The sequence below is a fragment of the Osmerus mordax genome, chromosome 3 (assembly GCF_038355195.1).
Source record: "Osmerus mordax isolate fOsmMor3 chromosome 3, fOsmMor3.pri, whole genome shotgun sequence".
Taxonomy (NCBI): domain Eukaryota; kingdom Metazoa; phylum Chordata; class Actinopteri; order Osmeriformes; family Osmeridae; genus Osmerus; species Osmerus mordax.
In genome coordinates this window covers 13415030-13440549 of record NC_090052.1, presented here as the reverse complement: position 1 = coordinate 13440549, position 25520 = coordinate 13415030, and the positions used below count along the sequence as shown (strand labels likewise).

Below are 25520 nucleotides of genomic sequence, written 5' to 3'. Positions count from 1 at the left end.
TTCAGGCATTTAGCCTACTCATATTGCATTCATTCATTAATAAAGAACCCCCTTTGAAGATTATTCTACGACGTTACCCGGTAGTAGAAGATGGAATCGCGATTCAAACAGTACCATCTGCTAACTGAAAATATGCCCCCCAAAACGTAAATAAGCTTGACATTTATTCAGTGGAAAATCGCTCATTCATAAAAAGCTCACTGGTAGCGATCATTGTCAGTAACAACGCAAAATGCGATATAGCCCTGTGTGGAGAATCTGCCCCGGTAAATTGTACTACTACGGTACAGTACTAGACTACTGCTGTGTTCGTCTTGGTAGCGATTGCGTTGGTTGAATTGGATTTAACGTTCCGTTGTACGGTTTAAGCTGAAATTAATTATTTTCATGAACAGATTGACAACGTTTAGGCTGTGGCAATGAAGTTCAGGTTAGTAGTTAGATAGACTTTTGATTTAAGTAAGGGGAGTGCCGAACATGTTCTGTCGCCTTTTGACTTCCTAAACAGCTGTGTAGTGTAGATGTTTTTGTAGTGTGTCTCACGTAAGCTACAGCGTTGCAGTGAGCTACACTGGTTTGAAACCACAGGTAATGGTAATTTCACCAACAAATCGTTTACTAATGTCAGAATAAATCCTACAACGAAAATTTATATGTGAGGAATGTTTATTTTAACGATTGAAAACAGATACATCATAGACCACTGTAGTATGTCTTGCCCGGGCAACACAGGCTAATGTCATGATGCTAATACTTCAGTGAAATAGTAGCCTACTGTTTCCGAAAGTAGATGTACTTCCTTAATAATATCAGCTTATATTGTACATTACACGTCACAATTGTGTGTCATATCACAAAGTAAAATTAGTAAATAGTTATCACCCTGGCCTCTTTGCTTTTGGCGTTTCTGCAGCTGCCTTGCAGTAAAGCTATAGTTAGCCTAGCTATCCCCCAAGTTAACAGATGCTAAACGAATGTTCTGCCAAAGGTAGTCACGCGTGTTTTCGTGACGTTAGTGACGTAGTGACGTTAGTAACGTCAGTGACTGTGGCTAGCAAATTAGCCACCGTTAGCTTCACTTTTCGCCACAAAAACTTAACTTCAGCCTAAACCATGCAACGGAACGTAAATTCCAATAGAAGCAACTCAATCTCTACCAAGACGAAACTTTTGACACCTACTTTGTCTATGTAGGCCAAATATTGACTGAGTTTTAGGGGGGCAAAAAGAATAATAATAATATATATGTGAGAGAACAAAGGTTTGTGCCCTTGCCGAAGGCAAAGCACACCCAATAATAATAATATATATGTGAGAGAACAAAGGTTGTGCCCTTGCCGAAGGCAAAGCACACCCAATAAAGGCAGGCAACTGTAAATTATCAAGTCCTTTCTCTTTGTTCTCATTCAGCTCAGGTAAATCAGCGATTTGCTGATGTTCCCTTTTGTGCTCGTCCCCTGTTCGTATCCGCGAGCACGTTTCCAGGCAACTTTTCTTGACATAAGCAAATAAATGGGGTGCTAGTTTACCATTTCGGATTGGTTTAAAATTTAGCAAAAATTTGGAAAAATTATTCTATGAAAAAGCTAGTAGTATGAGCCAGGTTCGAGAATCTAACAAAAATTATTGGGGGAGATAGTTTTGTAAATGTTGACGGGAGTTAATAGAATAAAAACGACCGGAAGAGCCGGGTGCCTAACCGTACATGCAATACCACCTACCTCCACCGGGGCCGTTGCTTCAAGCCGAGTGGCGAGGGGTGGGGGACTGGGTAATACCTTATAATATATTCAAATTCACGATTACTGAATTCATCCACTTGATGGCGTAATTGACCTCTACAAATACTACTTTCTTTCTTTCTTTTTTTTCAGCTCTTTGGATGTATTGTATTGACGTCACTTGAAAATGAAAAAGAAGCGCTCAACAGCAGCGCCAGCAAAGGGAAGCCCGTGGTCCAGAGGCTTGAGTGGTTCTCCTGCGGCTGTGGGCTTGCAGTTGTCAGAACGGTGAAACTCAGGGAGCGTGCATTGGAATTGTCAGAAATACATACAAAAGGAGCGTGCACTTTTTTGTTTTTGCCATGGCTGATCTTTTGCATTACAACGATTCTGCTGCAGTTGGAAACCGTTTCGCCCGCAAAGGTGCTCTGCGGCAGAAAAACGTTCATGAAGTGAAGAACCACAAATTTACTGCCCGTTTTTTTAAGCAACCGACATTCTGCAGTCATTGCACAGACTTTATATGGTAAGCAAATCAAGTAGACATCAGAAGGAGAGGTAAAGTTGAAATGCTTCTTGGTACTGTACTGGGCGTGCTCAGAATGTCCACTTTTTTACATCTTCATTTAGTCTTGTTTGGCTATACTTCGTAGCGTATGCCAATTCAGTAGTTTGTAAAACAATGCTTATTGTGGATAGCAGCCTAGTATAAATAGAAGATGCAAACCTTCACAGTTAATGTCAACAGTCAATGTCATATTGTCGCATTCCTTTCAATTTACAACAGGTTGGCTAAATTACCAAGATAAGTCCTGAGATTGTATTGTTACAGATTTGTTATTTTTCATTACTGTGAAAACTACCAGAATAAATTTGGTTGTAAGAGATAAAATAAATCATCTATTGTATTATTATATATATATTTTTTAAAGATAGGCTAGCCTCTTACCCTAATTTGCTACAGAAACTTGAGACTGACCAATAGCTTACTTTACATGCATAAATGCAGATTAGGTCTTGCACACCTTTCAGAAACAAAGTCATCAGGCTGACAGTTAAAAGATGTCCTCATTTGGACAAGGGTTATCTGATGCACTATTCTTCACTTCAATGAAAAGTGTCAAAATAGTTTTATTAGGAAATATTGTAGCTAACATCTTTGGACAACGGAATAGACACGCTACTGTTGTGCAGTCCCTGACTGTTCCCTTATTTCTTTTCACAGGGGTTTTGGTAAACAAGGATTTCAGTGCCAAGGTAAACCCAGTTCAATCCCAAACCTAATGTGTGTGTGTGTGTGTGTGAGAGAGAGAGATAGAGAGAGTGAGTGTGTGTGAGAGACATAGATTGAAAACAGCAGTGTTTAATGACCAATGTACATAATAATTGTGAATAAATATGTGGATATATCTATTCAAGTAGGCCAGGGATGCAGACCTGATTAGCAGATGCTCAATGATATGTAATGATAATAATCAATGTAATAAGAACAGGTTGACCACGTATCACCTAGGCTAAGGCCTTGCCACAGCGGCCCAGGTTTAATTCTGGCACGGGGCATTTACTGCATGTCTTCCCTACTCTCTCTCCCCTGCCTTTCCTGTCACTTTTTTTTTTTTAAGTGCCACCAAAGCTTGTTCGGAGATGTAGTAATTGTCAAGTGGCTGGCTGGAGCGATTTCCCATGCTCACAAGACAAATATTTATCTTCATACTTCATTTTATGTAGCACCTGTCTATTCAAAAGCCAGAGTACTGTAGAGGATAAACATATTCTGTAAAAATACTCATCAGTGCAGTGATGCAAGAAGCCCTATGTAAACTAATGATGGGCATCAAAATTGGCCATACCACAGGTTGATTGGTAAGATTGTGTTTTAGTCACTAGTGATGCGTCATGTTTCATGATGTAGCCTACGCTGCAACACAATTTTGTGTCATTTTGACACTGCAGAATTAACTTGTTTTATCCAGGAAGAGTGTGTTGCAGGACTGAAACGTTGTTGTGAAAGCGTCACAAATCATGGATGCTCAAAGCCAGCAAGAATGTGAAAAAGTCCAAAAGCATGCTGCAGCTAGAATAGTTGTTTTTTACTTGTAAAACCCTTACAGCCCCTCTCATCACCTCTTTGTGTTAAGAGAAAACATTTAAACAAAATCTATTTCTACCAGTACCTTTATATTTGGGTAGCCTTCACAGGGACCTTTGTTATACAGTGCATAGCACTCTGTGTCACTGCATGCAGTACAGTACATTTCCTGCTTACAAACGGCACTATCCATGGCAGAAAATATAATTAATCTAGTTTTCCACACAGAAGTCGCAATTAATACGTTAACATATGAACATAGAAGTACTTTAAGGTACTCACCTCACTAGTCATGGAGTGTGACCATGTTGCCAACATTGTTTTTCTCTCCCATTCTGTATTGGCAGAATGTACATAATTTTGTTATTTATGTTAGCGCTCAAAACACTAATGTGGAGCCAAGATAATAATAATAATAACAATAATTTCATAATTTGGCACACCCCATGTAGTAGTTTGTTAGCTGTTGTTCTTTGTTGAAGTGTAGATATGTTGTAATTCAATAAAAATACAAAATAAAATTGGGCCAAAAGTCAATCACAATAAGCTGAGTAGTCTCTGAAATATGTCTGCTGAAGGGCAGCTATGAGCAGAATTTTGTTCAACCTCATAAAGAATCACCTGGAATGTACACCCAGTTGCCACTGTCTCTGCCAGTATAACATTTCTCCCAAGAAACCTAATACTCCATCTGGTAGCTGCGAGGAATGAAAAGTTTGTGAGAGAGAGGAAAGCAATAAATTAAGTGAAATATATCACGATAAACAATGAGATGTGGTAGAGGTAACGGTGAAAGAATGCAGGGTAAAACAAAACATAGAGAGACAAAAACAGAAAATTAGGGGGAACTCTAACAGTATAGATAAAATAGTATAGTATAGATAAAATAATTTTATTAAAAAAAGGGATAGCCCAGCCCTGCTCCCTCTCACCTGCAGAGGTCACAGTCCTACGTCTGAGCTGTTGGCATCTGTGTGCTTTTCTATTGCCAACAACTGTCACATCGCTGGGTCACGTTACAGAGTGATGCACTGTTTGTGGGCCAAGTCTGAGGCCTTAATTGTCAGTCCCTACTGTGTGTTCCCAGTTCCTTCTGTCCATCCACACTGTCACAGATGCCTGTATTTAGCTCACAGTAGAAGTAAAAAAAACATGATTTAGCAACTCGAAACTCACCTATGCAAGACATAAATGGATATGACTGGTGGAGGGGACTAGTCAAAATGTTGACTAATAAAGGCATTTAAAGTGGTGTTGGAGCTGGTGATATGCGTCCCTGAACACAGTGGAAACAGACTGATGAGAGAGGAGATGTTTGTTCTTGGACGTAGATAGAGCTTGTTGTTGGAAAGCGTATTTGGAATGCAGTTTTCCATGTTTTGTCTGGCAGTGGGTTTATCCCTTGAGATGGGGTTTCTCTCTCTCTCTTTCTCATTCTCTCTTTTCTTTCTAAGGGACTGCAAATCACTTTATTTATATACCTTAAAGGAGAGGTAAAGGAAAGGCTTCTCTTTTGCTAATGTTGTCCTGAATCCTTATATATACACACACACACACTATTTCCTCATGTCTGTCAGCCCATGCCGTGTCTGGACCAAAGGGGTTACAGGTTCTCTAGAGTGTGTCACTATAATAACGTGTTCATTTAGCTGAAATGTTTATCCAACGTGATTTACAGGGGGTGAATTGAACCTGCAACTTCTAGATCCTCAAACTCTTTAAAGCTCTTAATGGACAGGCCCCTTCGTATGTCTCGGACCTCATACAACTACACGCACCCATTAGGTCACTGAGGTATGCGGACAAACTACTTTTGTACACTCCCCGGTCACGCTGCATACGTATAGGTGATAGAGCCTTCGCAGTAGCCGGTCCAAGGCTGTGGAATCAACTTCCCTTTTCTATCAGGCAGGCTCCTTCTTTGTCTGTTTTTAAATCCAAACTTAAAATGCACTTATATGTACTAGCATTTCCCACTACCTCTTGAGTTGTATTGTTACTTATTTGACTGTTATTGACTGTTTGTATTTCATGGTGTCTTTTTTTGTGCCTTTGTTCGGCACCTCGGTCAGCCTTGCTGTGCTTTATAAATAAAATGTACTTACTTACTTTACAGAACTAGTCTTTGTAAGAAGCCCATGAAGTGTGCTGTGTGACTGTTTAGTTTAGCCTCATGTTAACCTCCGCTCAACGTCAGGATTGATTCAGACCTCTTTCACAGACGATGTTTGTGCATCTTCTCAATTGTAATTAGGTTATTTACTCGCACCCAGTTTGTCAGGGAAATATAATGTATTACAGCATGCCAGTCTGAACTACTACGGTTCATCTACTCGAATCAAATGGTGTAATCATCCCGCATTTTTGTGTAATAGGCATGACAAACAGGCTCCATCTTATGTGTTTAATTTCCTTAGAGGATTTATCCCCCGAAAAGACAGATTTCTAACGGGAAAAATGTAGTGTGGAGGCTATGATCATTCTCTTTCATCAATTCCACCGCTTGGCAGGTATAGTCTATGGTTTCCTGACCAAGGAAACCCTTGATCTGTAGATCAAGGGTTACCTACAGAATCCTGCTGTGCAATAAAAAGCATGATAGCAGTTTTCTTATCCTCTGGTGAAGGCCCACCACTATATGTCTACAGAGTGTTACTGAGATGGAGACATCTTTAATGCAGTCTTTATGTAGGTAGGTAAAGGGCTTTGGCCCGGCCAGTCCGTAAGGCCAGTGTACACTGTACATTCTTCATTCGTATAGTATCACTGTCCTGTGTGTGATGGTTGATCTGAAACAAGGTTCACAGTGAGTCATTCACCAATTCCTGCTGAATATTATGCTTTATTGACTTAACCTTGTTTCATGAGAAATAATTTGATTGAAGGTAATCTATTTTGGCATTATTTTACAGTGAGGGCAAATTAATATGAGCCTATGTTGTTCACTTCACAGCAAGTACTCAGAGTCTAAGTTTCTTCTAAACATAAACATTGCATGGGATCTAAGGTATTGGCTCATTTGGCTGCTTTTCTCTGTCTATTTTTGGAGAGGGCCTTTAGAGGGCCTTGCAAAGGTCATTGGCTGTGGTCCATCGTCCACTGTGGAGAATCTCCACCAGTGACACATCCTGTCATGTGGGCATGCTGTGTTTGTCACATTAGGTCTCTTCCTTGTCCCCCTCAATTCTAGCCTGGCTCTGCCCTCCTACGTACTTCCGCTCAATTTTGATTTTGCTTCTGTACTAGGTCTGGCCATTCGGTACGTAAGTCAGATTTTTCAGGTTGATTTTCAACCGGCCAATCAGCGAACAGAGGGAGTGGCTGAGAATGATCACGTTGATGTCGTGCGCTAGTTTGTGTTGTAGTTCCGTAATGGCGGCGGAGAAAGATGCGAGCGAAGCCATTCGGTCCGTTGTGGCAACGCTGCCGAATATCCAACAGCTAAAGCCGGAGCAAGAACAAGTTTTGCTGAGTTTTGTTGGTGGCCATGATGTTGTGGCCCTCCTCCCCACGGGGTTCGGGAACAGTTTGATTTTCCAGCTATGGCAGCTAGCTCTGTTACAGTAGTGGTGAAGGAATTGGCTAAGGCGAACGCTAGCGATTGGTTATGGCAGATCAGAGTGGCTCTGGGCAGATCCAATAGTTTTAAACTTCAACAGAGTACCCGCCTACAAGGAAGTCAACGCTTGTCAATGGAGCGAGGCCAGACGAGAGTCTGGTTAGGACCAGGCTACCTCAATTCTGGACCAAAGTCAGAATGATGCTACAGTACTCAACAGCTACTTCCCTTTTCACTTCAGTGTCCAAGCTGCCCAAATGTGGCAGTGCTCATCAACCAACCATAATGTCAGTGAGTGTCATTGATGCCAGTGCTCTGAGTATGTCATTACTATAGGGCTACCCCCTATTCAAACCGGAAGCATCTGCGGTGCGTTACTGCTGCGTGTTGGAGCTGATCGCGGTCACTCAAGTCAATGGTGCAGCTTCACGAGAGATATGTAGCTTTTCCATTTTTGAGGGAGGTCACGTCCAAGCCGTAAGGTAAACAAAAAAATAAAAGTCTGAAAATTGGAGCCCTGTTCCATAAAGCAAGTTTACCAAATAAATGGGAAAGTAACTGACATGCCTGGGTTTAATTCGCTTTATGAAACATGCCCCCAGTCACTTTAAAATAAAAACACTGTGTACATTAAAACACCGTACGTGCATTAAAACACTGGGTGCAAACTCCCGATCGTATTTCACTCAACTACTTTGGTGGCCAGAAATTGAAGGATTTTCATGGACGACGAGAGATTCATCCTAGAAATTGAGCAACACTACTTGTATGACACCCCAAATCCACAAATAACCTACACAAATTTGTATCTCTTGAACAATACAGCTGCCTCGCAGAGCTCCTCATCTGAAATGCTATGAGGACAACTAAACCTGGTCGCGTTGCAGCCGTAACGCGCAGCAGACACGTCCGATGTGAATAGGGGGTATGTGTGTGTCTGATACATTTGTGGGTCTGTTTCGTGTGTGTAGCTGCTGTGTGTGTATGTCTATAAATGTTTGTAGCTACTTTAAGTGTGAATATGCATTTGTGGTTATGTTTTGTGTGTCTCTTCTGTGTGTGTATGTGTGTGTCCGTGAGCGTATCTACCTGTGTGTCTGCATTGCATTTGTGGGTCTGCTTTATGTGTGGATCTTCTCTATGTGTTTTCGTAAGTGTTTGTAGCTATCTTACATGCGTGTCTGCTATGCATTTGTGGGTCTGATTTATGTGTGTGTCCATGTGTGTGTATCAGTGTTAGATCACTCTCCGCCACAGTGACAGGGATGTTGTACTCTGCCTCTCCTTTCAGGCCCCCTGGCCTTTGAAGTAGAGCGTCTGTGACCATGGTAGTGCCATCTGGAGAGCAGCGCCATGGGCTGGCAGAAGAGGGGGAACGTAAGAGAGGAAGAATGTCTGGACTCAGTAGAGAAAGAGAGGAGAGAGGGATGGAAGCATGGGAATGATGAGAACAGAAGAGGAAATAAATAGGCTTGAGAGAGTCAAATCTAAACATGAAAGCAGGGGAGAGAGAGAGAGAGACAGATAGAGAGAGAGATACTGGTCCTGCGTGTGTGAAAGTGAATAAATTGTAGTGCCCTCCTCCAAAATATGTCTGTGAGATGTTGGCAGAGGTGACAGTCTGATTACTCAAGCCAGATGAAAGAGGACAGAATCCAAACTTAGCAGTAGGTATTATTTCTGGCTTCTGAGGAATTAAAACCACAAAGGGTTTATGTGACTTCTTGACGTCTCTGATTCAAGTAGTTTTCTCTCAGATTCTTGTTCTCTTATCTTTGTAATACCTGGAACTGTTTGATTTGTAGGTCTTCAGGGATCAGGCAGCAAGTGATCACACAAGTAGGATTTAAGGTCTTGCTGTGTAATGTATAAAGGATGGGAGTAAAGTGCTGTTAGGACTATGTGTATGTGTGTGTGCATGCACATTTGAGTGTGTTCTGTATACTGTAACGTACATCAACCGGCCAACCGAACAAGCACAAACTGATCAGATTACATGCCTTGTAGCTAAGTTTGTCATCCTTTCAACTACAACCAGACCTTTCGATACAGTACCAGACCTCCACTTTTCGAGGAACATCTTTATTTCTGTAACTGCCTCACTGAAGCTTTGCCTAAAATTATAGCATGAGTTAAAATACATTGCATACTGTATTTCTAACCAGCGACACATTGATTTGCAATCAAGTGCCAATGATGATGTTTAGATGAATAAGTTCAGTGTAGGTTGCTTTGCTGTCCAGGACATTTAGTGTCCTGTGGGTACATTTGTGTATGTGTCATTTACCGTGACGAGGGGTTACACATGCCTACAGCCAGGCCCTAATGGCAGAGTAGGAAGAGAGCCAATCACCTTCATTGCCCAGCATAGAGCTATGGACCTCATTAACCAATCAAGGAGCAAAAGTGAGGGGGTGGGGGAGAGTGGGATGCGGCAGAGCTCTGTCCCTATGACGGGGAAGAATAATAAACATCTTACGCAATGCCACAGTGCAACGTGAGGCTTCTTCGGCTGTCTCCTGAGGAGTCCTTGTGTTTTGGTGTGTTGGTTTGTTCATTAGTTTGAACAGATTATCATTAGCAAAATGTAGAGATGTTTGAGGCTTCTTTTTATTTTGAATTCTGGTTAACTGATATTTGCCCCTAAGGAGGTCCCATTCAGCCAATAGAGACAGCTTGCTTAACTATATAAGTCATATTTGTAGACAATTGTGTGAGTCAGAGAAGCCATTAGTTTAAAAGTCCATTAAAAATTCTCCGGTTAATTGTGCACTTTATTTGTCCTATCTGTAAGCAAGAGGGTAATGAATGCAAAACAACCATTACTCACTCCATATTGTAAACCCTGGATACGTTAATTTGGCTGAAATGACAATATCTAAACATGATGAAAGCTCAGCCACTGCTCAAGTATCAAAGTGTGAAGCAAATATACAGTACCATAGCAAACTGGACTGTAGCACAGTTTCCTTTCTTTGGTAAATTTCATTTGTAGAAAGTGTTTTCTTTCAATTAATATCTTTTTAAAATCGTTATCGTATCAGACCTAGACTGGAAATACGCCTCTTCCACGTTCTCGAACTTCGTTTGGAGAGAACTTGTAGGCCCACTGACCATACAATGTCAACAAAATTGGCACGGTTGTACATATTATAGGGCATGGGTGGGAAATTAAGGGGCCACATGAGAAATTGGGACCGTTGTGGTGGGCCAAACCAATAGGCTGAACTTCATTTTGAACTTAATTCTGCTCAATATTAATTTGATTACTAAACAGTAAAATATATGGTTTTGAGCTGCTACTGATAATAGTACATGTTACAATAAGGCTATGAAAATATGTAATTTAATTTTTTTAACATACCTTTAAACCTTCACAAAAACACATAAGATGTATGTTAAAGACCAGCAATTGATTAATTTTATACAAAAGCAATAAGTGCTTTTGATGTTTTCCAGTTCAGTTCAGTTTTTCTTACTCAGTGAGACAAATCCAATCTGTCTTGGGCTTGAACACGTGCATTTAAGTCTGGTTGAATCTCTGAGGTAGATATGCGAGATGACAGGTGATCATCAGGATAATCAGGATAATCTCCAGAGCGTGCGCGGGTTTGTCCTCGGGGTTCCCCCCACACATCAGGATTTCTGATCATAAATATTCAACATGTTGAATATTTAAGATTTGCGATCGGGGCGGCTCCGACGTTCTTCCGAGCAGGTTCAGTCACTCTTAACAACACCTCACACCAAGGGAAAATGTGATAAGATAATCTGTAGAACCATCAAGATAATCGGGACATCACCAAGGATTGTTGGAAGGGGGGAAATCGGCCCGATTATCCTGTGGTGTGTACCCAGCATTAACTACCATCAGCAGCCCGCGCCCACTCTGCATCAGTCAAGTTCTTATATTTGTCCCCATGTTTAGTCCCGTAGTGCCGATTCAAATTGTAATCCTTCAACACAGCAACCTGTTCTCCACAAACTTATGCTGGGTACACACAAAAATATTTTTTAATCTTTTAAGTGTGAGAGACCACAAACATGAGGACAAAAAATCCTAGATTTAACCGTTTTGCTCTTATAGTGTGTGGTGTGCCATGATGTGACAAAGACAGCACACCACACACAAACATATTTTCAACCAGTGTCCCGACTGTGAACACAGGAAATCTGCGAAATCTCTTGAGACTTCAGAATAAGCATGGCGGACGATATGCAGGAAGAAATTGCGATGATAGTGATTGGAATGATTTTCACAGAAAATTCACGGGAAAAAAAGAAAAGGGGTTTGCTGTTGCCACAAATCGACAAGCTGATCCTCCATCTCTGCTGTCCAAATCCATTTAACTTTGTGCTGTGCCATGACTGCGTGTGTTATGCTTCCGTCTTCTCTCAGCTTGCTTTTTGATAGGGTATTGTTTTGTTTCAGGATTTCTGATCGTAACATGTTGAATATTTACGATTCGCGATCGGGGCGCTTCCGACGTCATTCCGAGCATATTCGGTCACTCTTAACACACCTCACACCAAGGCAAAATCTGATAAAATAATCTGCAGAACCATCAAGATAATCGGGACATTACTGAAGATTGTCGGAAGGGGCTAAATCGGCCCGATTATCCTGTGGTGTGTCCCCAGCAGAAGATCCATCCTGGATTCTACGATCAACTGACGCCTGGGACACACTGGTTGCGAAGCGGCAGGATCAGCTACAATCAGCTACGACTGGCTCAAAGCTGTTCACACCAGACACGCATTTCTCCGTGCCGGGCACCAAGCCTTTCAGCTGCTCTGACCTTTCCTTTTTCACATGGTACATAAACATGGCATATGCTATATTTAGGAAATGTGTTCGACTTGGGGGTTCTCTCTCAGTAGGCTATGTCTGCACGTGTGTGTGTTGTGTGCAATGTGTGACAACTCGTTTCTCTCAAACAAACAAAACAACTACGGGCATGCTGGCTCAACAGATCAATCCGTTTTTTTTCCTTTGTTTTTATCAGGGTAACCACATGGAACGGCCGTTCGTTAACAACATTGTGTAGTTAGGTTTTATATTGGTACAGTAGCCTACGTAGGCCTCCAGAATAATAATTAAGTCTACAACTTTACAAATGTTCACTGTAGTGTACAGTTAATGTAGTAAAATATTAATAACATGGTTTCGTGGAAGTTTTTGAGAGAATCAATCGTAAAGCTGAAGTTGGGTGAAGTACAGAGTTAATGTTTATTGGACGTATGATGTAAACATAATAACGTTACCAACATAACATCATCGACACACAAACTTAATACAAAAAAAAGACAATCCAATACAGCTCCATCTAGCATTCTAGAATGGAACCGGAAGAATCCAGCCCACCAGCACTACGCAGCTGATGGCCCTGAACCCCCCAGATAATTCTTCAACAGACCATTTTATAGATACGACAGTTCTCAAAAGTCATTGGTCCATCCTACAGACATGCAGCTATACCAAATCTCTTCCGTTATTGGGTAACTCCTTAGAACAATACAGTTCAATTCAAATTGTCTTCAGACCAACTGCTTCTTCCAACCAGGTGACAAAAACTCTCCCAGGTCACCCAGACTTCCCATCTCCTAGACTTCACGTCTCCTAGTTAGGTGTCACAAAATTGCAAATGGCATCTCGACCAAATGGAGTTGAATCAACATACATTCTATCAAGCTCTTTAGCCAACAGTAAACTTCTTTTAAAACACATTCACTAACCCTAACATTCACACATGTTTTTTTTATTGAAATATATCAACTAATATGGTGTATTTTATCATTCTGCAGCCGATTTCGCAAGCGTCAAGTGAAAAAATTCGACCACCTGCCGAAACGATCGCTGCAGATCGCAAGTAATCGCGGCGCTTCGCAGCCCTTCGCAGCCTGTGTGGCCGGTCCTATTTGATAACATGGGCGCCGAAAGAAAAAAAGTGGCGCTTCCAGGCGCTTCGCAGCAGATCACAGCTAATCGCAGGCAGTGTGTTTCAGGCTTACGATGCTTTCGGAAAACGCAGCCCAGGTCTGCTGTAGGGTAACAATGTCTGTTGGCTGAAGTGATCTTTATAAGATTTAAATAGGCATACTTAAAAATCTGGAGGTTGATTGAAGGGTACATTGCACTACAGTTTATTAAATGTAATGTTCTTATTCTTGCAACAACTTAAATTGTTATAAAAACTGAAATGTTTTATTATTATATATTTGGGTGTGCTTTGCCTTCGGCAAGGGCACAACCTTTGTTCTCTCACATATATATTATTATTGTGGGTTAGGGTTATTGTTTTCCTGTTTTTTCTTTATTATTATTGTTGGAATGCTGCTCTAGCTTTGTTAGATGATGCAGTTCAGCTTCCACACTTCCTCTTTTGTGTGACACACATTTTTGAAATTCATTTCAGCTTTCAGCTGGCGGGTATTTTCTCACTTTTATACTTATTTAGGTTAAATATAAATATTAAGGTTTTTGTGCAAATTATTCTCCCTTTAAAAGTAATGGTAAATCCTTTCAAATCATTGTTGGAATGCTGATCCAGCCCCTTTCAAAAATACCTTTTGGTTGCTTTGAAGCTTCAGCTTATAACTTTCTACTACATTTTCACTATTTTCAGCTTTTTTAGCATGGTCAGCTATCCCCATTCAGGTTTTCAGCATTCTCCCTGTTGTTTCGCAGGAACAGCCTTTTCTAGTTATTGTGAGAATGCTGTTAAGCATTTTCACTATTATTTTCCTGTTTCTCTTTATTATTATTATTGTTGGAAGGCTGCTTCAGCATTCCAAGTATTGTTCTTTGAATCTTTAATCAACTTATTATTTTTCTTCTATTTCTTCCGTGGCACCTTTCAGCGCCTTCAAATCTCCAGCCATTAAAACCGTTCAGCTATCAAAAAAGTCAGCAGTTTCAGGCCATGGGTGCTATGACTTTTCAGCTTTGTACCTCTTATGCTTGAATTAATATAAATCAATATTCATAATATTTTTAACATGGGTTTCCAATGGAGTTTTCTTTCAAATCCTCTCAAACTTCTTTAAACTTCTTCAACTTCCAAATCCTTCTTCTTCCTCAATCTTTCAGCTAGAGCCACCATTTAAACTTAAAAATGTTGACAAACCCCTAAACTATTTTTAAATAATTCAGCTTTTTGATATCTATTCAACTTTTTTCAGTCACTGATTATGTTTCATGACTTTTTCAAGCCGTTTCTGAGATTTACATGGGTGTGTACGTGAAACCCTAGAGCGCAGACTGAAACGCTTAGAGTGGAGGGCAGCTTCGGATGTCGTTGAAAAAATATTTCTAGTTTGGCAGCATTGCCACAATTTTCGCTCTTCATGCTTCATTTTTGGATCAATAGATAGCTAATTTTGTGCTGGTCGTAGACAGTTGTCTGTTGAATCCAACAGACGTACACATTTGTTCAGAGCCCCACGAAAGCGAGACAAAGTCCAACTCTCGCCCCATAGAGACCAATGCAAATCTGGTGACAAAATCGTCAGAGAAAGCAAAAAGAACAAGATTTTGAAACTGCCGGTAGTCGTATTTCTGACCGCACAGACATATAAAGGACATCTCTGGTTTCGGCAGAGTCTTTGGTCTCGGAATTTTTTTGGGATTGGACGTATAGTTTTGCGTCTAGGTTAACTTGTTTGAGGTGTGGATGCTAGGTAAATGTTCGTTTTTCTCTCTGCCTAGCTCGTTAGCTATCACAGCTGCGCCATCACCGTGGCAACCAAACAGACACGCACCATGAACGTTTTTGAAACTGCCAAAGGAGTTGTATTTCTGACCACACAGACACATAAAGGATATCTATGGTTTCGGCAGTCTTGGAATGAAATATACGTAATTATGTGGGCAATGTAGAACAGCGGACAGATTCGATATTTTATCTTTTGTTAGTTATGGCCATTCTAGTGACGCTACTGTCATCATGGCTGCTAATAGAACGGCAAAACCAGGTCACATACAGTCTAATAACTATCATTCATTACCTAGCTACAAACAAATGCTTCGTAACTGAAGAGTATTTACTTTTTATTGGCGATATTGACAACAGAGGTTAAGGAACTTGTCTTTAATCAAAAGATGGTCTCCGTTTTCAATTTGAAGCAGTAGATCTAGCTTATGTAGGAAATTTTCCATTGCATCCTCTCTCTAGCTTCACGCCTTCGGTTATTATTCAAGCCTACGGTGTTAAAGATCCTGTAAAGTAAATTCCATGTTTTGCTTCTAAGTACATTATATACGTTTGAAATGAGTTCCTGAAAGCATGTGCAAAGCGCTAAAACTTTGTCACACTGAAATGCGGAGTTAGACCAAGAACAGTTTCTCTTCCTTTTTTTAGATCAGGTTTTAATGGGCGGAGCCAAAACATGCCCTATCTACTCATTTCGCCCCATCTACGTCAGATCACTGAATGGCTGCTCCTGCTGTACTGTTATTGTAGCTTACATCGGCTAGCTAGCTAGCTTCAGGATGTCTCCTACCACCCGCAACAGCATCTTCCCTGGATGAGCACAACAGAGGATGTACTTCCTTCGGCAGCTGAAGAAGTTCAACCTGCCAAAGACAATGATGGTGCACTTCTACTCAGCCATCATTGAGTGCATCCTCACCTCCTCCATCACCGTCCTGTACGCTGCTGCCACTGCCAAGGACAAGAGCAGGCTGCAGCGTATCATCCGCACTGCTGAGAAGGTGATTGGCTGCAATCTGCCTACCCTCGAGGACCTGCACACCTCGAGGACCCTGAGGCGAGCGAGGAAGATTGTGGCCGACTCCTCCCACCCTGGACACTCCCTGTTTCAGTCACTCCCCTCCGGCAGAAGGCTGCGGTCCATCAGGGCCAATACCTCACGCCACAAAAACAGTTTCTTCCCCTCCAGCTGCGCTGCAACGCCATAAGTTCCCTGTTGATAATGAAAGGAAAAATAGGTGGATAGATTTTGTGAAGAGCCACACTCATGGAAAGCTTCGGTTAAACTCCAACAGCCGCCTCTGCGCCACTGACCATTTCACGGCGGACAGTTTTAACATGGACCAGAGACAGACGGGGTTCACCAACACACGGCTTCTCTTGCAGCGCGGAGCCGTACCGAGCATCGCCACCCCGGCCGTTCATCCTCCGGTCGCACCTGGACCATCCACCACCGCCAGCAGTTCATCACTCAGTTCTGTGTGCTTGTTATAATTATACTAGATAACTTTTCCAGAGGTATCTCTGCTATGAGTTAGTGCAAACCGCTAAATTGATATTAGGCTACTTGGTGTAGAATGATGGTATTTTGGTGAAATGGTAGCTAATGTGTGAGAAGTAGCCTAGTTGGAGAGCTCACTGTCTGCTGTCTCTGGTGTCCATTTTTACTGTTACAGCTCAGGGGAACATTTCATTTATATGCATCTGTATGTTTCACTCATTGAACAAATAAATTCTAATTCTATACGGTTTTGTTCGGCTTGACATAGCGTCCATTATCTGGGTAGGCACTAGGCAGCGAGGGGCGGAGCTTCAGCTCCTTCAGGCGACACGCCCCCCCCAGTCTCAAGAAGATAAGACTGCTGATTTTTTCACGATTTCAAAGCCTAATTTAACATACTTGTCGGTGTTATTTTTTCATTCGAATTTGGATTGGTAGTTAATAACACATTATTCTGTGGTGTGGCGAACTTAAAACTCATTTCTAGGTCCACTTTACAGGATCTTTAATACAGTCTGTAAGAATACCACTTTGACACACTTGCAAGAAATGATCCGCTGGTTAGATGTAGCATGATCTTATTATTTAAGTATAAAAAACTCACCAGGGACAACGACAACATTGGCAACCCTGCACTATGAATTATTATTTTGATGTCATCTTAAATTAAGTGTCTGAACAGGACTGGGTGTGCAGGCACACATGATTAGTTTCTCCTCCGTCTTGAACCTGAAACCTATATTCTAGGTTAGAAATGTTGCCAGTCTGTTGCCAATGACCAACGGTTGCTACGTTTGTACAGCAAGTTCAAGTCATTCCAGTGTTGTCCTTTTACCTTCAAATTCATTCAACCCAGACTTCAGCAACTGGTTTTCTGCTAAATCTTCTCATTTTCCTGCAGCTCATCTTTCTGAATTTTTGCCCTTATTGTTTTGCATTTTTCTTCTTTTCTTCTGTTTTCTGCCTTCATCTTGCTCCAGGTCCTTCCAACTGCCAGTACTTTTGAATTTTTCTTTCCAACATACATTTCAGGCCTTTTGAAACTCCAGCAAATAATTTTCTGCTAAATTTTCAAATTCTTCAGAATTATTTCTCTTTTTTTATTTTTCTTCTCTTTTCTGTAGTTTTATACCTTCGTCCAACCCCAGCCCCTTTCAAAATACCTTTCAGGCGCTTCAGCTTATAACTTTCTACTAAACTTTCACAATTTTCCGCTTTTTTTGCATGGTCAGCTATCCCCATTCAGGTTTTCAGCATTGTCACTGCTGTTTCGCAGGAACAGCCGTTTCTAGTTATTATTTCTTTTTGCCCCCCTAAAACTCAGTAAATATTTGGCCTACATAGACAACCTAGGTGTCAAAAGTTTCGTCTTGGTAGCGATTGAGTTGATTGTATTTTTATTTACTTTCCGTTGCACGGTTTAAGTAGAAATTGGGTTTTTGTGGCGAAAAGTGAAGCTAACGGTGGCTAACTTGCTAGCCACAGTCAATGACTCTACTTACGTCACTAACGTCACGAAAACTCGCGTGACTACCTCTATCAGAACATTAGCAGAGCCTGTTTAAGGAAAGCCTGGCCACTCCCTATTAAGCCCCATTGTACCGAATTAGGTTGCAGTTCCACCAGAGTTCCACTGGGAGTGATCGTGGTCGAGTGCAGAATGAATGGGAGTCTATGGAGCTAAACGGCTACATTTGTCTCTTTCACCTGATTGTCGTTGAGAAATCTCAGATTTGATTGTAGTTTTTGCATGTTCAACATAGATTACAGGTCGAAAGTTGAATGAACGAGTACTTATGTCCTTTCGATTTGTTACAGGGTAAGTCGTTGTTGCCCATAACACGCTAGCATTCTGCTAACGAATGCTGATTGGTTAGTGAAGGACTGACTACGACCAGAGATCCCGCTTGATGGCATCCGAAGCAGAACCAGAATGTCAAAGCATTAGCAACATTAGCAACAACATTAGCAGGCCAAAACTCTTTCTAGCATGTGTATTAACAGGGAGAGCCTAACCTGTCAGCTGTGTTGTCGATGCCTCGAGAGAAAAGTGGAAGTAACCAGAGCTTGCCGTCAAGCAGTATCTCGGGCCGTACAATGTGTATGATGTCAATGACATTTTAAAAGGCTTTTTAGAACAGAAAGGCGACTTTTAAAAGATCTATCACCCAGCGGTGTGTATTTTTTTTGCCTCCCCTTTCGAATTCAGAATTCAAATTACTAGACAAACAATGATATCCTGAGAAAAGTGGATTTTGAGGGGTATAGCTCCATAGACCTCCATTCATTCTGCACTCGACCGTTAGCGCCCTCATATGGAACTAGAGTGGAACTGCAACCAGTTCAGAACCCGGAAGTTTCCCGAGAGTGGCAGTTCTCTCTATATTAGACATTCTCTGACATTAGTTTAGCAGCTTGTTAACTTCTGGGAGATGGCTAGGCTAACTGCTTTACTGCAAGGCAGCTGCACAAACGCCACAAGCAAAGAGGCCAGGGTAATAACGATTTACTAATTTTACTTTGTGATATGACACACAATTGTGAAGTGTAATGTACAATATAAGCTGATATTATTAAGGAAGTACATTTACTTTCGGAAACAGTAGTCTACTATTTCACTTAAGTAATAGCATCATGACATTAGCCTGTGTTGCCCGGGCAACACATACTACAGTGGTCTATGATGTATCTGTTTTCAATTGTTAAAATAAACATTCCTCACAAATACATTTTCGTTGTAGGATTTATTATAACATTAGTAAACGATTTGTTGGTGAAATTACCATTACCTGTGGTTTCAAACCAGTGTAGCTCACGGCAACGCTGTAGCCTACCCGAGACACTAGTGAGTAGCTAACAAAAACATCTCCACAGCTGTTTAAGAAGTCAAACGGCGACAGAACATGTTCGGCACTCCCCTTACTCAAAAGTCGTTCAATAGGTGAAACTATCTGACTACTAACCTGAACTCCATTGCCACAGCCTAAACTTTGTTAATCTGGTCATTAAAATAATTAATTTCAGCCTAAACCGTACAACGTAAAGTTAAATTCAACCAACGCAATCGCTACCAAAACGAACACAGCATTACTGTAGTCTCGTAGCTAGTAGTACAATTTACCGGGGCAGCTTCTCCACACAGGACTGTATCGCATTTTGCGTTGTTACTGACAATGATCGCTACCAGTGAGCTTTTTATGAAAGAGCAATTTTCCACTAAATAAATGTCAAGCTTTACGTTTTGGAGGGCATATTTTCAGTTAGCAGATGGTACTGTTTGAATCGCGATTCCTTATAGCTACTGCCGGTAACGTCGTTGTTAGAATAATCTTCAAAGGGGGTTCTTTATTCATGAATGAATGCAATATGAGTAGGCTAAATGCCTGAAAATATCACGAGAAGGGAAAAACTTAAAAGGACGTTTAAGTCATAGAGATTAGGTCAATTTTTACACCGGTCTGACAAATCTATTCGTTTTGATTCAACTATGAGGCTGCCTCTTGCAGGGGAAACTAGAGAGGGTACAATTTCTGGGGAAATTGTAGGGTGTGCTTGCTTGCGTCGGTTGCAGGTGGGTCCGTCCTCTAAGTTTTTCCCTTCTAGTGATATTTTCAAGCATTTAGCCTACTCATATTGCATATTTCATTAAGAACACCCTTTGAAACAGCTGCGAACCCCCTTTGAAACAAGCTACTGTAACAACGTTGTCACTGGCAGTGTGGAATCGCGATTCAAACAGTACCGTCTGCTAACTGAAAATATGCCCGCCAAAACGTAAATAAGTTTGACATTAATGTAGGGGGAAATGGCTAATTCAAAATAAGTTTGCTAGAGGCAAGCTAGCTGCTGTTGCTCCACATTTCACTGATTGTTTGAAAGCACCGGAAATGAGAACGTTTCTTTTGACAAAGTTTAGCTGCGGCTTTGAAGACAGTACGACACACTGCCAGTGGGCTAGCCGACTGACTGAGGGAAATGTCAAAACAAGCCGCGGTGTCACTCCAAATTCCAAGTTTTACACAAATCACAAAAATATGCTGACCCACTGGCTATCTTCGCAATCGCCATATCTTTAAAACACTGCCCTCCTTCTGATTTTTGATGTAGAATTGACCCAGCTGGTACGAAATTAAGAAAATACTCATCAGAGATCGACAACAGCTGACGCAATCGTCAACGGAGGCTGACGAGGCTCTCACGTAGCAAACCAAAGTTTTTACAGCAACCTACATTAAAATCTCACCACCTGGCTGTCTTCACAATAGCCATATCGTCATAACATTGCCCTCCTTCTGTTTTTTGGTGTAGAATTGACCGAACGGGCGACGCGCACTCGCTCAAATTACAAAGACTTTCACGACCTAAATAAAAAATCCGAGATGGCAGTTCCACTTGAAATTGCTTTCTCAACAAAACCCAATGGTTGGTTATTTTGGTGGTTGGCATTTTTCACTCATAATCCAAGCTCCAATTTGCGTGCTAGAACGTCTCTATCACGTTGTATCCATGCGTCGTTGCTAACGTGTGCTGAGGTAGTGACGTAGGCTAGCACTGGTACCCTTCGCTGACAGAAGACACTTTTTGCCACAAAAACGTTGTAACCTCCTAAACTGTGCAACAGAGTGTAAATAAGTAGTCCAAATATTGACTGAGGCTTAGGGGGGCAAAAATAAATAATAACTAGAAAAGGCTGTTCCTGCGAAACAGCAGTGAGAATGCTGAAAACCTGAATGGGGATAGCTGATCATGCAAAAAAAGCTGAAAAGTGAACATTTTGTAGAAAGTTATAAACTGAAGCTTCAAAGCAACCGAAAGGTATTTTTGAAAGGGGCTGGAGCAGCATTCCAACAATGATTTGAAAGGATTTACCATTACTTTTAAAGGGAGAATAATTTGCACAAAAACCTTAAAGATCCTGTAAAGTGGACCTGGAAACGAGTTTTAACCCTTGTGTTGCCTTCGGGTCACATGACCCAAAGGTTCATAACGAACCATCGTTGTGTTTACCCAATTTTACCCAACAAAAAACAAATAAAAATAATTTTATTTTAACCTTCGCAATGTGGAGGATCTGAGACAGCCCGACGGTTAAAAGAAAATGCTTCACTTTGTTTTTGTATGCAGTAAAGTTGTCGCAATACGACGGTGGGTATCAATGACTGATGGGTCAGAATGACCCGAAGATAACACAAGGGTTAAGTTCGCCACACCACAGAATAATGTGTTATTAACTACCCATCCAAATTCGAATGAAAAAATAACACCGACAAGTATGTTAAATTAGGCTTTGAAATCGTGAAAAAATCAGCAGTCTTCTCTGCTTGAGACTGGGGGGGCGTTGTCACCTGAAGGAGCTGAAGCTCCGCCCCTCGCTGCCTAGTGCCTACCCAGATAATGGACGCTATGTCAAGCCGAACAAAACCGTATAGAATTAGAATTTATTTGTTCAATGAGTGAAACATACAGATGCATATAAATGAAATGTTCCCCTGAGCTGTAACAGTAAAAATGGACACCAGAGACAGCAGACAGTGAGCTCTCCAACTAGGCTACTTCTAACACATTAGCTACCATATCACCAAAATACCATCATTCTACACCGAGTAGCCTAATATCAATTTAGCAGTTTGCACTAACTCATAGCAGAGATACCTCTGGAAAAGTTATCTAGTATAATTATAACAAGCACACAGAACTGAGTGATGAACTGCTGGCGGCGGTGGATGGTCCAGGTGCGACCGGAGGATGAACGGCCGGAGGGGCGATGCTCGGTACGGCTCCACGCTGCAAGAGAAGCCGTGTGTTGGTGAACCCCGTCTGTCTCTGGTCCATGTTAAAACTGTCCGCCGTGAAATGGTCAGTGCAGAGGCGGCTGTTGGAGTTTATCCGAAGCTTTCCATGAGCGTGGCTCTTCACAAAATCTATCCACCTATTTTTCCTTTCATTATCAATAGGGAACTTAAATGGCGTTGCAGCGCAGCTGGATTTCTCACATCCAGGGAAGATGCAGTTGTGGGTGGTGGGAGACATCCTGAAGCTAGCTAGCCAGCTGATGTAGGCTACAATAACAGTACAGCAGGAGGAGCCATTCAGTGATCTGGCGTAGATAGGGCGAAATGACGTAGATAGGGCATTTTTTGGCTCCGCCCATTAAAACCTGATCTGAAAACGGAAGAGAAACTGTTCTTTGGTTTAACTCCACATTTCAGTGTGACAAAGTCTTAGCGCTTTGCACATGCTTTCAGGAACTCATTTCACACGTATATAATGTACTTAGAAGCAAAACATGGAATTTACTTTACAGGATCTTTAATATTTTAAAAAGTATAAGTGAGAAATGAGAAAATACCCGCAAGCTGAAATGAATTTCAAAAATGTGTGAGTGACACAAAAGAGGCAGTGTTGAAGCTGAACTGCATCATCTTAACAAAGCTAAGAGCTTAAATAGCCTACAATGCGGGAGAAGCTGAAAGCTGAACTGTTAAACAGAAGAAGAAGTAGGCTAGCTAGTCGTAACAAAAATATTATCGTTTTAACAGCTGAAATTATAGTTGGGATAGTAATAGCAGTAGCAGATGTAGCATATCATTGAGTGCGTTTACTCGGCTTTCTTAGTAGGATTCAATGTGTTGATTGAATGAAACATACAGCAGTAGGGCCGATACAGGAAGACACGGCGACACTTTGTTGCAGAAGGATGATGGTAAGTAAGTAAGACTTTATTTATATAGCACATTTCATACAAGAATTGTAGCTCAAGGTGCTTTACATAAAATCAATAAAAACAATAATACAAGTGATAAACAATTCAAACAAAAAATAAAAATCCCAATAAGATCTCTGTTCAAGAGAGAAAACAACTTTAAACATGCATCTTAAAAGTAACATATACAGTTAGGTCCATAAGTATTTGGACATTGACACAATTTTCATCATTTTGGCTCTGTATACCACCACAATGGATTTGAAATGAAACAATCAAGATGTGCTTTAAGTGCAGACTTTCAGCTTTAATTTCAGGATATTTACATCCAAATCAGGTGAACGGTGTAGGAATTACAATACATTTTATATGTGCCCCCCCCCCCCCTTTTAAGGGACCACAAGTAATTGGACAATTGGCTGCTCAGCTGTTCCATGGCCAGGTGTATGTTATTCCCTCATAAAGGGTGTTCGTTATTTCATTGACAAGGAGCAGATAAAAGGTCTAGAGTTCATTTCAAGTATGGTATTTGTGTTTGGAATCTGTTGCTGTCAACTCTCAATATGAAGTCCAAAGAGCTGTCACCATCAGTGAAGCAAGCCATCGTTAGGCTGAAAAATCAAAACAAACCTATCAGAGAGATAGCAAAAACATTAGGTGTGGCCAAATCAACTGTTTGGTACATTCTTAAAAAGAAAGAACGCACTGGTGAGCTCAGCAACACCAAAAGACCCGGAAGACCACGGAAAACAACTGTGGTGGATGACAGTAGAATTATTTCCCAGGTGAAGAAAAACCCCTTCACAACAGTTGGCCAGATCAAGAACACTCTCCAGGAGGTAGGCGTATCTGTGTCAAAGTCAACAATTAAGAGAAGACTTCACCAGAGTAAATACAGAGGGTTCACCACATGATGTAAACCATTGGTGAGTCTCAAAAACAGGAAGACCAGATTAGAGTTTGCCAAAAAATATCTAAAAGAGCCTGTACAGTTCTGGAACAACATCCTATGAGACAGATGAGACCAAGATCAACTTGTACCAGAATGATGGGAAGAGAAGAGTATGGACAAGGCAAGGAACTGCTCATGATCCAAAGCATACCACCTCATCAGTGAAGCATGGTGGAGGTAGTGTTATGGCGTGGGCATGTATGGCTGCCAATGGAACTGGTTCCCTTTATCGATGATGTGACTGCTGACAAAAGCAGTAGGATGAATTCTGAAGTGTTTCGGGCAATATTATCTGCTCAGATTCAGCCAAATGCTTCAGAACTCATAGGACGGCTCTTCACAGTGCAGATGGACAATGACCCGAAGCATACTGCGAAAGCAACCAAAGAGTTTTTTAAGGCAAAGAAGTGGAATGTTCTGCAATGGCCAAGTCAATCACCTGACCTAAATCCAATTGAGCATGCATTTCACTTGCTAAAGACAAAACTGAAGGGAAAATGCCCCAAGAACAAGCAGGAACTGAAGACAGTTGCAGTAGAGGCCTGGCAGAGCATCACCAGGGACGAAACCCAGCGTCTGGTGATGTCGATGGGTTCCAGACTTCAGGCTGTCATTGACTGCAAAGGATTTGCAACCAAGTATTAAAAGTGACAATTAGATTTATGATTGTTAGTTTGTCCAATAATTTTTGGTCCCTTAAAAAGGGGGGGGCACATATAAAATGTGTTGTAATTCCTACACCGTTCACCTGATTTGGATGTAAATACCCTGAAATTAAAGCTGAAAGTCTGCACTTAAAGCACATCTTGATTGTTTCATTTCAAATCCATTGTGGTGGTATACAGAGCCAAAATGATGAAAATTGTGTCAATGTCCAAATACTTATGGACCTAACTGTACATTTGGTTCACCCCTGGTCTGTATATATAAAACCATACACTCTGTTAACAGATCCTTTCCCCAGGTCAAGAGTATGGGCCGTATTCTCTGTTAACAGATCCTTTGCCTCAGATCAAGAATACAGATTGTTTTACATATTTGTTTAAATACTTCACGCGACCAGAGTTATCAGAGTTTGCCAACTCTGACCTAGACAAAGTAAAAATAGCAAGTCAAATAATGACCCAAATTTACTAAACCAAGATTCTACAATAATATAACTAATAGAAGTAGGATTACAAGTAACACACATACATTTGGTTCACCCCTGGTCTGTATATATAAAACCATACACTCTGTTAACAGATCCTTCCCCACACTGTAAACCCAAGTGTTCAAAGTAA

The 25520-nt window shown here is 41.2% G+C and overlaps 1 protein-coding gene across 2 annotated transcripts in view; it reads left to right on the top strand.

The window, feature by feature from the left end:
- The first annotated feature begins 2083 nt into the window (after nucleotides 1–2083).
- Nucleotides 2084–25520, top strand: part of prkcab (protein kinase C, alpha, b) — a 304491-nt gene continuing 281054 nt past the window's right edge. For both annotated transcript variants that reach the window (XM_067233025.1, XM_067233024.1), the window contains exons 1-2: nucleotides 2084–2247; nucleotides 2947–2978. In XM_067233025.1, coding sequence (XP_067089126.1) covers nucleotides 2084–2247; nucleotides 2947–2978 — 196 coding nt within the window. The remainder of the gene's footprint in view (nucleotides 2248–2946; nucleotides 2979–25520) is intronic.